At 45.0% G+C, this 16,206-nt stretch overlaps 1 protein-coding gene across 2 annotated transcripts in view; it reads right to left on the bottom strand.

Moving 5' to 3' along the window:
* Positions 1 to 16,206, bottom strand: part of ELK3 (ETS transcription factor ELK3) — a 68,127-nt gene that overhangs the window by 31,717 nt on the left and 20,204 nt on the right. For both annotated transcript variants that reach the window (XM_029205166.1, XM_029205167.1), the window contains exon 2: positions 6,426 to 6,634. In XM_029205166.1, the coding sequence (XP_029060999.1) occupies positions 6,426 to 6,632 (207 nt within the window). In that variant the 5' untranslated portion in view covers positions 6,633 to 6,634. The remainder of the gene's footprint in view (positions 1 to 6,425; positions 6,635 to 16,206) is intronic.

The following is a 16,206-nucleotide window of genomic DNA, read 5'->3' as shown; positions in this document are numbered from 1 at the left end:
GAGGTGGTATGTTTTCAAAGGAATGACTGAACCACAGAAGAATAGGCAGAGGTGAGAGAAAGGGGCCATGTCACCTGGAGATGGATGTACAGGAGTATCTCGGAGATACTGCAGGTTCGGTTCCAGATCACTGCAATAAAGCAACTACTGCAGTAAAGTGTGACACAAAGTTTTTGGTTCCACAGTACATATAAACGTTATGTTTACACTGTACTGTAGTCTATTGAGTGTGCAAGAGCATTAGATCTAAAAAAAGAGTACATATGTTAATTAAAAAACATTTTATTGATAAAAAAATGCTAACCACCATGTGAGCCTTCAGCAAGTCAACCTTTTTGAAATAGTAACATCGAAGATCACTGATCACAGTAACAGACAAAATACTAATGAAAAACTTTGAAATACTGTGAGAATTACAACTTGCTCCACACACAGTTGCCACAAACTTTCAATTTGTAAAAAATGCAGTATCTGCAAAGCGCAATAAAACAAGGTATGCCTGCATAATTAAAAACCACCCGGAAGTTGTTCAAGAAGAGTAAGTGCTGTGAATCCCAGCCGTTCCCCCATGCTCGTCACACTTGGGCCAATGGGTGTGGGCAGGCGTCAGCGCCAGTGATGGCTGTGCGCTGGGTACAGAGCCCTTTCTTCCCCACCCCAGGACAAGAGATTTAAAACCCGAGTCTGCCTGAGGTTATTAAGAGTTGTTAAGGTTTTTAATAAATAAAATCTCTGCAAGAGATCCTTATTATTACATCAGGCTGTAAAAGTACCTTCTGGAAGACTCAGTTTAAAACTAAGAAGAGAAGAAAGCTCTACCCCACGTGAGCCGCCAGAACTACTGTGAACCAATGCATCTCTGAAGGCTTACAGCAGGACTGAGGGAAACAAGCTGGCAGGGGGTGACGGTGAAATACCCAGGCACGAACTAAATGTTCCCTTTAGGTCTCTGTCAGCTCTGGTTTCTGCCCTTCATGGGCTCAGACACAGGTGTCCTCCCATTACCTGCATGTTTCCAAGCTGAACAGGGGCCTCCAGTCCATGTCTAAAGAATAAAATATGCTGCGTCCTGGTCTGGGCATCACTCCTTTCTTGGAGTTCAAGTTGGTTCTGCCCAGCCGCCTCTTCAAAGCTCTGAGAGGGGCAGCAGGTCGTTGGCAGTGCCTGGCTGCAAAACCCGACCTCCCCAGCCTTCCCTCACTCATGGGAAATTGGCAATCCACAGAAACGCAGGTGGGGTAAGGAGCCTCAGGGACCAACACCAGACCTTAGCCATTGCTAATCCAGGGTTGGAGCCATCGGAGTCGGTCGGCTTTTCTCCCGGTCTATGTCATGTATTTAAATTAATTTGCTGAGCAGGGAACCGCTGAATTTCTAGGCTCTGAAGCCCTCTAAGGCAGGACTCACCTGCTTTACTTTTGCGTCCACCCCAGGGCACCCAGCACAGCGCCTGTGGCCCACAGTGGGTACGCTGTGACGTGCCTGTCATAGAGTCTAATTTCACACCTGCGGTGAATCTAGCTGCTGTCCAGGTCACGGGGAGCAGTGTTCCTTTAGGATTCGTTGAATCCAAAGTCTCCCTTGGTGTGTAATTTTGAAAATCTAAATGTAAGTCCAGGAGTGTCAGAAATATATATACATTTTATGGGTTGAAGTGTGTTCCCCTAAAAGGTAGGGTGAAACCCTAGTCCCAGTACCTGTGAATGTGACCTCGCAGATGTAAGAGTTAAGATGAGGTCATGAGCGTGGACTGCTATTCAATAGACCTAGCGTCCTTTTAAGAGGGAAATTTGGACACAAAGACACACAGGGACCACCATGGGATGGCAGAGGCAGAGATCAGAGCTACAAGCCAACGAACACCAAGGATGGACGACGACCACCAAAGCTGGGAAGAGGCAAGGAAGGATTCCACCCAGAGTCTCAGAAGGAATGTGGCCCTGCGGACACCTTGGTTTCAACTTCCAGCCTCCAGAACTGTGAGGGAATAAACTTCTGTTGTTTTAAGCCTCCCACTTTGTGGTAATTTGTTACAGCAGCCCTAGATAATTAATACAGTACAATAACCCAGAGGCAGTAAGTTTTTGTTGTTTAACACCTATTTAGCGTCAGTTTTCATGATAGAAGTGATTTGAATTTGGGTGGCGGCCACTTCATTATGTTATCCGTTTGCTCATTCATTTGCTTCCAGTATTTACTGAGCCCCTAACGTGTTCCAGACCCTGTGCACAGTACCAGAGTGACGAAAGTGGCTAAGCCAGGAGCCCATGGTGAAGACGGCTTTGTAAGGATGACGGCCATAGACACGACGGTACCGCCAGGCAGGTAAGTCTTGCAAACGCGGATATCAGGATCGACCGGCATTTGCTACGTGTCCTTACCAGGTGCTGAGCGCCTCACGCACATGGTCACACGTGCTCCTCACACAATCCCACGGAGGAAGGTGCTATTCAGTGCCCACCCCCCATCGGGGATCTGAGACTCAGGGCAGGAGGCACAGCAGGACTTTACCCTGGACAGCACTGACTGCAAAGGGAGGTGTTTGATTCAGAGGGGCAGGAAGTGTCATTTAAACATGAAAGCATCTTTGAAAGTTGAATTTTCAAAACAGCCAAAATAGATATCATTAAAAAGCACCAAAAAGCACTCCCGAGTGCTCACAAGTGAGAAGAGCCATAACACCCAAGATCTGATGCCCCCTCCCTGTGTGTAGGATGCTGGCACAAAGGTCCTAACTTTCTTCTTGGTACCTGCCTGAATTTTTCAAATTAGCGATAAGGAAACTATCCTCTGTTATTACTCCGGCTAACACTTGCAGCACTTAACGTGTTTGGGCACTGTTCTCAGCCCTGACCACGTGTTAACTCAGCTAATCCCCATCGTAACCCTCTGACGTAGACTCTACTCTTATACCCGTTTTATAGAAAAGGAAGCTGAGACTAGGAGAGATTAGGCAAAGCACTCACAGTCATGGAGCTGGATTCAAATCCAGACTGTGCAGCCCAGAGTTCCTGCTGTTGTCATAGTACTCACTGTGATAATCTGCCCCTCGGAGGAGAAGGAGGGATGTTTTAAGGAACAGTGATTAAAGCACCTCAGCCCCAACCTGATACCATTAGCCCATACATTGTTCTCTGACGCCTTCTGCAAAGTTTTGCACACACTTTCCACTTTTTTTTCTCTGCCCATTTCTAAATATTCTGGAATGAGCTAAAAATATGACATATAACATACAAAAATAATGATATCCTCATGCCTACCTACTCTGGCAGGAAACGTCCCTATTAGGACAGACCAAGGGATGTGCAATTTCAGCCAACAGTGAAGAGGTGATAGCAAGCCGAAAAAAGGAAACACAACAGGGACAAAGACGCAGCTGTCAAGGTAGGGAGTCACTGAATTTATGCCACGCACGCGCAGAGCAGGCTCTGGCTAAGTGTCAAAGGGAGGGGGAGGGGCGGAAGGGGGAAAGAGGGGTGGGGGACGGGAGAGAAGGGGACTGAAGATGACACTGAAAGGCAGACAGGGTCACAGGAGGGCTGGGTGACCGTGAGAAGCACGTGCAGTGCAGGATGGGGCACAGCAAGGGGTGCCCTTGTGGCCAGGGGCTCCACATTCACAAAGACCCTCCTCGAATCTGTCTCTCCAGTGACAGACCAAACCATTTAAGACTGGCGTTTTTGTGAGTCAAAAACGATCAGATAGGGCTTCCCTGGTGGCACAGTGGTTGAGAATCTGCCTGCCAATGCAGGGGACACAGGCTCGAGCCCTGGTCTGGGAAGATCCCACATGCCGCGGAGCAACTAGGCCCGTGAGCCACAACTACTGAGCCTGCACGTCTGGAGCCTGTGCTCCGCAACAAGAGAGGCTGCGATAGTGAGAGGCCCGCACACCGCGATGAAGAGTGGCCCCCGCTTGCCGCAACTAGAGAAAGCCCTCGCACAGAAACGAAGACCCAACACAGCCATAAATAAATAAATAAATAATTTTAAAACAAACAAAAAAACGATCAGATATTGGCAATTTCACACTATTCAACTTACATACACAGTCCCTGAGCAACGCTGGCAAAACTGAAAAAAGTAAGTGTCCATCACAGAATGTAACATACAATTTTTTAACCTTCCTTCACCATTTCTCCTCCTCTCTTTCTCCCCGCTTTCTGTCCGTCCTCTCCCCTCGCTCTCGCCTGACTCCTCTCTTCTCCTTCATCCTCCTCCCTCCTCTTCTTTTCATGTACAACTATATTCGGTGTCTAACGACCACTCCCACTCATCACTTGACAAGGTTTCATGAGAAAGGTTCAAATGGCCGTGTGTACGTGCATGCGTACGGTGTACACGTTTCCAAGGAAGGACAAAGGGCATCTTCTCCTGGTGGCCAAGCCTGCACGACACCCTGGATAAGAGCCACTCCTGCCCTCACTGTCAGGGCCAGCTGGCTGCACGAGGTCACGTGGCCGGACCTTAGCTCAGCCTCAGCAGAAGAGGAAAGGGACACCTGGGGCGAGCGGGCCACACTGGCCACTTGGACCTCGGGCTTCACAGTAAATACAAGTTTCTAAGGTTGCGATACCCTTTGTGCTGCCTGACTGCCTACCTGGAACTCAGGTATTCAGAGGCAAAGGAGATGAACAGCACAGAAGACAGTGCGCAGGTCTCTGGCCAGGAATGTGGGCATCCTGGCTCTACCACTTCCTGGCTGCAGGAGCTTGGGCAAGGTTTCCATCAAACGCCCCTACGTTCTTATCTGTAAAAGGACGAGATGCCAGCAGGACTGTCTCAGCGGGGCTGTGATAGTTTAAAGGAGACCAGGGGTAGGGAGTGCTCGGCACACAGTCCCTTAGACACAGAAAGTACCAAAACATGGTGGGTGATTGAAGGCTCTGAAACTGCTTTCCCTCGAGATTTTCAACACCTGCCCAAGGGAGATCAGATGTAGTCTGAACAGCACAGCTTTGCCTGTCTTTTGGGGAGTCACCTTCAGCCCACGATCCCCCTTTGTGCTGAAGATATACAATCCTCAGCCCCAATGCCTGGGCCACGTGAAAAGGTGAAACCGAGTCACAGACACCAAATTCCTTTTCTGTGACACCCTGATTTAAAACAATAAAATTCCTTTTTTTTTTTTTTCGGTCAGTCTCAAAGCCATGCTCTTAGGCACCTTGCCAGCCAGCAAGATGACTGTTTTCCTTCAGAGGGCCCCAATTCCCATTGCGTAAACTTAGAACCTGGGGGGAAAAAATGCAGAGCAATAAACCATCTGCGAGGCTTTCAGACAGTACAATTTGTGAGAAGTGCTTTTACATCTTGGTAAGACGCTGCATTAAGCCAGAATTAATTAATTGCTACATTAAAGAGAAGCACCTTTAACATTTCAATGACAATCATGCGTAGTTACGATCGTACAAAGGAACACTTTATAATTAATGATGCTCCCACTTCCTGCAATGTGCAATCCTCTGTCCTGAATTCCAAAGAGGTTGGCAGGAGGAAGGCACCAAACATAGATCAGGAACTAATATTTAAATCCGTTTTTAATTCACCTTTCAACAAGAAGAGTAAAACCAGAACAAATGCTTATACTTATTAGGACTCCAAATCTTTATGTCTAGGAGGCTAAATATTCAGCAACAACAGATCAACACAGAAATGGTCAACATTTACAGGCCTGAAATGATTACCCCTAAAGAGCAATAATTTTGCCCTACCAGGCACATCAACTGCTTTTCCAGAAATGCACAACTACTCACCCCAACAGTCCTGGCTTTGGAAACTATGCTGTGTTATCATTAACAAAGCACTCTGACTTATCTCTGTGACTTAAAAATGAGAATGGTTTTTCTTTTAATTAGGGAAGTTTCCCACGAAGTCGCGATCCCCAGGTACCAAGCATTGTTCTAAGTGCTTAATGTGTGTTGGCTTGTTTAGTTCTTCTCGGCAATCCTGAACCCACGCTATTATGAGCCCCATTTTATACGTGAGGATAGCGGGTGCCCAAATGTTAAATAAACTGTCCCAGGTGCCATCCCCCCGACTCCTGCAAAGTCTGTTTGAGTGAATCACAAACTGGACAGACTTTCTAGATTGTCACATTCATTCTGTCACTCAAGCAACTACCCACGAGGGAGGCCCCAGAACCTTCCCGCATCTAATTTCTGTTGTTATTAGCAAAATCCTGCAGCAACACAGAAGAAAGTGCAGAGGGAACAAAATTTGACCCACGATAACACCTTAAGGGCTTCCAGAAAAAAAAAAAAAAAAATCCCTATGGCATAGTTTTTCTTATAAAACAACAGCAACAAAACCCACATAAATTGCCTCTATTTGCCAATAGCGTTACGGTACCCTACTTTCCACTTCCATGGATGGATTGTGAAGGTGGCTCCCGCCCCGTGACAGCCTCCCGTAAGGGCAAGGGCTTACCTTGTCATAATAGTATCGCAGGGCTCTGCTCAGCTTGTCGTAGTTCATGTTTGTTTTGTTTTTCCGGAGTCCCCACAGCTTGGCCACTTCTTCTGCTTTGAGGAGCTTGAATTCACCATCGTTGGAGGTCCAGCAGATCAGGTGCTCATGTTTCTGGTCCAGCAGCAACTGCAACAGGAACTGCCACAGCGTGATTGCACTCTCCATACCTGAGGAGGGAGGGGCCGCGTCAGTGCAGGTGCCAGGTCTGGGGGGATCGGGGGCTCAGGGTGGGCACCTCAGCACCTCCCTCTGCCCCCAGTGAACCTAATCGAAAGTTGCTTTCATTTCCATCCCAACAGGCCACTCTGAATCAGGTGCCTTCTGGCTGCATTTTTGTAAATAGCCACAATTCAGAAATACAGGGAAGCCCTGTGACCTTCGTATTCGCCACACACATCCCGGCAGGTAACAGGGTTGTGTTGAGAATAATGTGAAAAAATGATTAATGAACTGCCCATTCCTAGAATCAGTCCTCATACAAACTATCCCCCACGTTAATCATTGTTAATGCCCACGAGGATTAACATGTTCCCGCCCATCCTATCAACTCCTCTGCTGCTCGGCCTCTAGGCCATTATTTGTGTGAAACGCTGGACCCCGTGATAAGTGCATTTACGTGGGGCCTGGGGTACTTCCATCAGCGTGACCACACGGGGAGCTTCGTGAGGAAGGGACTTTGTTGGATTACTCTTTGTATTCCCAGCACTCTGATAACCCAGCCCGATGCCCGAGTGCAGCGTGCGCCTGACTAATACATGTTTATAGACCTGAGGAATGGGTCACTGCCACTTGAAGAGTCGTTCTCTTTCCCAGGCACTTGTCATGTGGCAGATAAAAGCCCCATCTGTCACAAGCACAGACATGGGAAAAGCATTTTTTTCTCCACTGTGAGAGGAAAGCCTATAAAATCTTATCTTTTACACCTTGACTCTGGTGTGCACTTTGTAGGTGCTGTTCCTTCTGCCTAAAATGCTGTTCCCTAGCTTTGGAGCCTGGTGAACTCCTACTACTCATCCATCACGACCCAGTTTATACGGGACCTTCTTGAGGAAATTTTTCCCCACTCTCCCAGGCAGTTACCAACTTCAGACATCTGAGGACTTTCATGGCAATGGGTACTGATTCTAAAAATAATAACAACAACAGTAATAACAACCGTTTGTCTTATCAACATTCGTACATAAGGAAAGAAGAGGCAGTTGGGCTGGCCTCAAAAGCTTCACCGCAGATCGACTGTCATGACTGGACACGTGAAGTGCCCTGGGTTTTGATCTGGGAAAAATGGGGGTAAGATCCTAGTGCTGGGCTGAGGGAGCCAGGGATGACCAGAGGGTGGAAAATTGCCTTCTGGCACAGATGGAAGATTCAAAGGCCAGTTGTGAGGTGGGGACAAAGCCAGAGAGAACTTGGGATCATCCCCTATTACGCAAGGAGGAAACTCTGAAGCCCCAGGAGGTAACCAGGGGGACAGGAACAAGGGAGCAGTGAGAAAGATGCACGACTCTGGGAGACCCGGAAGCCAGAATAACAGCCTTAGGGAGTCTTATTTGTACCAATATTTTTGTCAACTCCACACCTCTCCTGCATTTCTCTTAAAGAGGCAGCTTTCAGACTGACAAGTCATTTTTCTTCCTTTCCATATGGGGATGGATGTGAAAATACCTAGCCCTCCAATAAGTATGCATTTCCTTATTTCCTTTCACATGTTTCGCCAAAAGAACACATTTTACTGTTTCCCTGAGCAATGTGGGTTCCTCAGTTAAAGGGAAGCCGATTAGGAATGTTCTTCAAACACCCACAGGGTACTTTACTTATGGCTCTTTAAAGGAGATACTCTCTACAGAAATCAATCTTCACCACAATGGCCACTCAGTCTGTAAGACAGTAAGTCATTTCATTGTTAGATCAAAACCGCCTTTGCATCTCATGAGTCTTGTAAGCGCGACGGCGCTGGTGCATACGCAGCAGCCTGCCAGCTCCAACTCCTAATATGAGCTTCCTATTATTTGAGGACGAGCCACAACTTTCTTCTCATCATTGGCACTAAGAATTGTTAACAGTTGTCTCAAACTCTTTGGTGTGTTCTCGGCCAAACACTTCCGACAGTAAGCTTTCAAATATCTTTAAAATTTTAAAGGGCAGAAGGCTGCCAGTGGGTTTAGAGGTCTGGACAGAAAGGATTTCTGGGTCTGTGGCTCAGATGCCAGGTAGGCTAGTGGTCAGCCACCTGCACTTCCCCCACCTTTAATTGACACGAGCCATCCTGTTCCAGATGGAACAGGAGGACAACGTAAACACCTCCATCTGTTTTACACTTAGTGCTTCTACCAACCAGGACTCCTCAGAGCTTCTTGTGCTTCCTGGAATCCCTTTCCTTGGCGTTCCAAGCCCGTGTATCAGAGCCATGTGCCTCGGGCATAAATGATGAGGACTGTACGGTAGACTGGATAAATGTTCTCCATTCTTCACCCCTTCTCCCTTTCAAGTGACCATGAAGCAGTGCCCCAGAGCGGGTGAAGTACTTTCTTCCCATCCCACTGAAATTTGGGCTTGGCCACGTGATTTGATTTAGCCAATAGAATGATGAGTAGAAATGACAATGTGCCAATTCTCAGCTGAGGTCTAAGAGGCTTCCCATGTTTGCACTTCTCCTCTTGTGCTCCTGTTACTGCCGTGAAGCTGCTGCCCAAAAATGAAAGGCGTGCGGAGCCAACCTGAGCTCAACCCAAAGCCTGGAGCCAAGTCCCACAACACACAGTCTGAAGCAGCATCCCTGAGGTTAACCAATGAGGAAAATAAATACTGCTGTTTGCCAGTGACTCCCGGGGCTGTTTGTTACGCGGCACCATTGTAGCAAGAGTTGACAATTACAGTGCCCGACATCTTGGTCTAAAATAATTCTCTCTTTGCTGGAGTGCAATATCTTTACACTGTAAACTTACATTCACAATCATGAAGTGTGTCTAGACACGAGAAAGCATGCTATGTAGGGGGATTGCCTGATCACATCTTTACTCAGAGGGTTATGAGTGGGCCACAAAAATGACCATGGATGCTATGGCCACGGCCTACGGCAAAGGCAGAAGGAGGAAAGAGGGAAAGAAAAGGGAGACATAAAAGAGTAGAAAGTGAAAAGGCAGAGGAGCAAATGGTGGGGATGTGGACCCCCTCATTAGGGCCCTCCCAGATTTCTGGAATAAATGAACTGGGCTGAGGGGAGGCACGAGCTGAGAATTAGCAGTCACAGAGTTGCCCCGACAAACTCAGAGCTTTGGTGAGGCTGGGTGGGCTGAGGAACAACCCCTCTGCCCCCTTACTCTCCCACACCAAGGTGATGTGAGAGAGCCAGGCTACGGCTGCTGCGGATGGGAGGATCCGTCAGAGGGTGGATGTGAGTAACAGGGCTGACTAAGGCATCAAGCCACCTCTGCCTAAAGCACGTCAAGCCCGGTGCTGAGGGCCTCATTCTCCTTTTCCAGCTCTTCAGCCACTCCTCCACCCTGGTAGGTCCACGAGTTTCAATGGGTGTGCAGTCACACCAATCTTTACTGTTAGAAATCCGGCCACACATTACTCAGAGATGAGTCTCAAAAATATTTCCCTGTGAGCGTACTGCATCTACAAACATCTGTCATCCCCTTCTACACTCAGCAGAAGTCATTCTGGGAGACAGTGGGCCCCCAGGGTGGCTCCGGATGCCCCCATCCTCTCTGGCCAGAGCCAGTGGTGTGACGGAAATGGGCAAGTGTACGTGGGGGAGTGGGGACATGGGGAGGGAGGGAAACAGGAGGGCGGAGGGGCGATGGGTCACCAGCTGACATCACCACTGTGGTTCCTGCCATCACTGTTTCTTTGATTTTAGTTCCCACCTTAACTTATTTTAACTATGATTAAGTTTCATCATTTACACAGCTGTCTTCACATACAATCATGCTTCACGTTCTGTGACACATCTCTGCCAGCTACAAACTTTGCCCCCTCCCGGACGTTGGCAAAGAAAAAGAGTCTGACATCGTGACTCGGGAATACAGTCTCCCCCGTAACCACCAACACATATTAGCAAATTCATCCAAATGAAGATTTCTCTCACCAGAAAGAAAAATTAAGTGTTTTTTTAAAAATAATTAATTCCTTGATGCCTAGAATCCTTAATAAAGTCCTATATCTTAACATGTGGGTACAATCAAGTCCAAGTTATCTGGCTGCCATTATAAGGAATGTGTGTAATTCAGACAACATCCTGTGGCTCTTATTAAATAAAAAGTTCAAGAAAGTGTTGATACTTGAGATTTATGTTTGATATGTTATTATACAAACTGGGGTCTGTTTTAAGTTAAAATATTTCATCAGCCTAGCCTCACTGAGCCGATTTCCCACAAATCTCCACTTAAAATACATAGAATACATAAAAGAAATGCTATTAATCCAAAAAAATTTCCCAAATCAAATTTTTGGCTACCTAGAAAATGCTGCTTTTTTTTTCCCCAGACCTTACTTTGAATGGATGAAATTTTATCAGGTATTGTAATGCCATTCTTTTTTTTTTTAGAGTTGATAAAATTTAATTTTCAATATGAACACATGATCCTTTGAAATCTTAAAATCTCATGAAATGATATGATAGCTGCAATACCATCAACTGATATTTTTAAATTATTTTTAATTTCATAGAAAGCACATGATTCTATTCTATTTTTTTCATTTTTAATTTTTTTTATTGACTGATTCTTTAAATTCTATAGTGCTTGTAATGCCATTCTTAGTGCAAAATCAAACTCTGCACTTTTACATTTAGGAGGATCCACTTCTAAAGCATCACTGCTCTTACAGGAAGAGGTATCCTTCCGCATTAGATACTTTCTGTACCCCGCTGACTGCACCCTCAATCCCGCCGCCTGCTGTGGATGGTCTCTCTCTCACCACTTCTGTTGGAACTAACCCAAGACCGCAGTCACAGCAGCTGGCAAGACCTCATCCAGGCCTCTCCAGAGAACAAAGCTACCTGCTATTTGCCCCAACTGTTCCTTTTCTTTTGTAATTTATAGCCTAGATCTTGCCGCTGTGGAGCACAGTTAGATCGTTTCAAACAGTTTGTCAAATCTGAATAATACACACACCTCCTTTTTTTTTTTTTTTTTTTTTTTTTTTTTTTTTTTGCGGTACGCAGGCCTCTCACTGTTGTGGCCTCTCCCGTTGCGGAGCGCAGGCTCCGTACGCGCAGGCTCAGCGGCCATGGCTCACGGGCCCAGCCGCTCTGCGGCATGTGGGATCTTCCCGGACCGGGGCACGAACCCGTGTCCCCTGCATCAGCAGGCGGACTCTCAACCACTGCGCCACCAGGGAAGCCCCACACACCTCCTTTTAAAGGAGCAAGAGGTATGTGTATTATGTTCCCATGTTGACAAATCATTTTCACTAATTTTTTTTATTATAGTCTCCCTTCAATATAAAGAAGAAAAATGGATATACAGAGCTCAAGGTTTATAGTTCTTATACAGCCAGATAAAATTCACAAATAAAATAAGACTGCTCCCACCCTATTCAAATTAACAATTAATTTTGTATATGACACGATGTTTTGTTGAAAGGCAACCAACAAAAAGGTTATGGCAATGTAAGTTATTTTGAGTAAGATGTGTTTATATGATTATACCCTACAAAGAGGAGAGAGACCCAATTCTCTCTCCACTTTTTTCAATTTTTTTTTTGAGTGTCCATTTCATGCCGAGACACCCTCTGGGTATTTGGGACACATCAGAGAACAAAGGAGATGAAGACCTCTGTCCTCATGGAGCTTACATTCCAAAGGGAGAAGACAGGCCATAAACAACAAACATATGACTATTAAAATACATAGTATGAAAAAAAAATACATAGTACGTTGGAAGAATAGTGTTATGGGGAAACGCAACCAGAGCAGGATAAGGGGGTGGGGAGCCTGGGGTGTATGAGCAGAAGGTCATGAAAAGCCTCACTGAGAAACTAAGAGTTGAGAAATAACTGTTAAAAAATAATTTTCAAAATGGGTGAAATCATGGCTCTCCTACAGATATAAAATGAAGACATGTTAAAGATTTTATTTCACTCATTAGTCAAGCAGGAGCTTGGCAGATATTCTAACGAGTTCAAAAAAGAATCTGAATAATAAAGGCATTTATAAATTAGGAATATTGAAATGAATGCACAAATAGGGGTGAGAGAGGAATCAACTGAACACTATAAGATAGAATAGAATTTGCATATCTATAGACAATAATTATTTTGCTATCAGTTATCTATAATTAACAGGATTGTAAAATAGCTTCCATAAAACCAGAATCACATCATCCAAAGGGGTTTTTCTCTAGAGACTAGATAATGCAGTTTTTCATGGAAGCACAATTATTTTCTACAGCTTGCAGCAGGCGAGAGGGTGAACCACTTCTGTCTACTTGGAAGGTTACATAATGGGTAAAGCAGATTCAGAGCCAGACTCTCTGGGTTCAAGTGCAAGTACCAGTCCTGTCTGCCTGTGGGACTTTCGGTAAGTTACTTAACCCTTCTGTGCCTCAATATCCCCATAAGGAAAATGGGGATGATGATAATAAAAGTATTTCCTTTACAGGGTGGTTACAAGGATTACGTGAGTTACTAAGAATGCACTTGAACTACACCTGGTACATAATAAGTGTTATTCAAATATTTACTATTATTTTTTAAGCAACAGGGAAACCTCTGCATAGAACACGTTGTGAGGACATTTGGCCTTCACCTAGCTCAAAGGCATCATTTAGCTACTGTATCCACCTTGGTTCCTTGTTCATTAGGCAGCGACTCCAATACAGGCACTGAAATCCAAGGGAGAATGTTCAGCTATTTGGTGACTATTCTTTATAAGGTGACCTGGAATACGTTTAGGTGAGTTTTTTTTTTAAAGACTATCATCAAAAAATGAAAGAACATTACCAGATATACACTACTATATATAAAATAGATAAATAACAAAGACCTACTGTATAGCACAGGGAACTATATTCAATGCCTTGTAATATGTAAATTGATACAGCCACTATGGAGAACAGTATGGAGGTTCCTTAAAAAACTAAAAATAGAACTACCGTACGACCCAGCAATCCCACTACTGGGCGTATACCCCGAGAAAACCATAATTCAAAAAGAGTCATGTACCACAATGTTCATTGCAGCTCTATTTACAATAGCCAGGACATGGAAGCAACCTAAGTGTCCATCGACAGATGAATGGATAAAGAAGATGTGGCACATATATACAATGGAATATTCCTCAGCCATAAAAAGAAATGAAACTGAGTTATTTGTAGTGAGGTGGATGGACCTAGAGTCTGTCATACACAGTGAAGTAAGTCAGAAAGAGGAAAACAAATACCGTATGCTAACACATATGTATGGAATCTAAAAAAAAGGTTCTGAAGAACCTAGGGGCAGGACAGGAATAAAGACGCAGACGTAGAGAAAGGACTTGAGGACACGGGGAGGGGGAAGGGTAAGCTGGGACGAAGTGAGAGAGTGGCAGTGACATATATACACTGCCAAATGTGAAACAGATAGCTAGTGGGAAGCAGCCACATAGCACAGGGAGATCAGCTCAGTGCTTTGTGACCACCTAGAGGGGTGGGATAGGGAGGGTGGGAGGGAGATGCAAGAGGGAGGAGATATGGGGATATATGTATATGTATAGCTGATTCACTTTGTTGTACAGCAGAAACACACCACTGTAAGCAATTATACTCCAATAAAGATGTTAAAAAATATATCTTGTAATAACCTACAATGGGAAAGAATCTGAAAAAAATACATATATATAACTGAATCACTTTGCTGTACACCTGAAACTAACACAACATTGTTAATCAACTACACTTCAATTTTTTTAAAAATGAAAGAACAGATTTAAAAATAAATTCTGGCAGAAAACTCAGATCCCTGATTACATATTTGCTGCCTTCAGCTTAAGAAACACTGGTTTAAAATACTTAGCCTGAGGCCTCCAAGTTGTTGTGACTCCAGCAAAGATGGCCCTTGAGTGCTCACACTTCCCTTGGAGCTAGTTCTGTCCCCATCTATCTTGTGCCCCTGGAGCGGGGAAGGGAGTCAAGTAGATGAGAACTGTTGGGTCAGAAAGAAGAAAGAGAAGTGTTCTAAAACGACAGCCTAAGGGATAGCCATGACAACATTGCTTATGAAGATGGAGCCCACCTGGGTCCGTTCCCTGGGCTGGTCATGGTGGAGGTGGTCCAAGTGTAGAGCTTGTCCACTGGCACAGAGCTGGAGGGACACTTAGGCAGACTCTGAGCGGTTACTTTCCACCCTCGTTCTGTGTTTTCAACTCCTTGTTTTTAAAGAATACAAATAGTATCATTGATTCATCCTTTAATTTCTGGATGGAGGTTCAAAGAAAAGGATGCTATAGACTGTATATACTGATGACTCTCATCATCGCTGGTGCACCTCTTGGCCCATATGAGAGCCGTCAGGCCACGTGGCCCTATCACAGCCTTGGCATCTCCCTCGGGTCAAGGGTACCAGCCACCAATGCTCTGGGCACTCTAACTAGCTAAAGCCAGGCAGACTTCCACTGAGGGTGGTGGTGGGGAGCTGAACACCCTCCACTCCTCAGGAGCAGAAACAGGGCCAACGCTCGTGAAACAGGGTGGGAACAGTAAAATGCAGTCACCATCCTCGTGCTAAGTCAGGTGCCTCAAACAGTGAGTACAAAGTGCAGGACAGACAAGATTAAAAGGTCCTCCCAAATGGACATAATTGACACTCACACATTCATGTGAACACACTCATCCCAGGGGTCCTTACAGCACTTTATCATAGTCTGTCCTCCAGTGTTATCATTCATGCATTAATCTGTCTTTTCCGATTATAAGAGCCTTCTCTTGGTTCTCTCTGTACATGTTGGGTATTACCTATTAAGCCTTTACCATATCCCAAGCACTTCGCATTATCTCACTGAATTCCCACAACAGCCCTCTGAGTTAAATAAAATTACTGTTCCCTCCTTGTAGTTGAGGAAATTGAGGCCCAATTGTGGAAGAGCACAGTCTACTCTCTGTGTGCCAACATCAGTGCAAACTGTTGGTCACCAGTCCACGATGAGTTAAGTATAGGAATTGAGAGTAAATATTTAGAGACTTCACTGCCATTTGTCATTGTCACCACATCCAAGTATGTGATCGTAGGCTTGTCTGGTCAGCACAAACTATGGAATAGTCAGAAACATGAAGAAGGACCATGTGTGATGTTCAAGGTTAGTTTTTCAACTGTAACCCCAAAGTGTATACAAATCTAGAATTCACGGGTTTCATTAAAAGATGATTTAACTGTAACTGTATTATGTTACAGGATAAACTGCTGGAACTGGCAACTAATGAAGGAATGAAGATTAAAATTCAGCAAACTTGCTGCATTTTAGCTGAAAGTTAAAAAACAAATATCCTGAGTTTGCCGAAATGTGTTTGAAAATCTCTTCTTTCTGTCTGGTCAACATACCTCTGTGAGACGGGCTTCTCTCAGGCGTAATTAAAACAAAACACAGAAACAGCTTATATACCTCGTCTCCTGAAAGTAGCACTGTTGTATCCAACCTAGATTAATTAGTCAACCTAAACACTTTCCTACATGAAAAGCGAAGTATTCGTAAATATGGTGTTTGTTTAAAGTGTGCTTATAGGCATTTAATACAGGGAATCTCTATTTCACTTATGATTTTTTC

The sequence above is a fragment of the Monodon monoceros genome, unplaced genomic scaffold (assembly GCF_005190385.1).
Source record: "Monodon monoceros isolate NGI ecotype Baffin Bay Population unplaced genomic scaffold, NGI_Narwhal_1 Super_Scaffold_6, whole genome shotgun sequence".
NCBI lineage: Eukaryota > Metazoa > Chordata > Mammalia > Artiodactyla > Monodontidae > Monodon > Monodon monoceros.
This window is presented reverse-complemented; position numbering and strand designations above follow the sequence as displayed.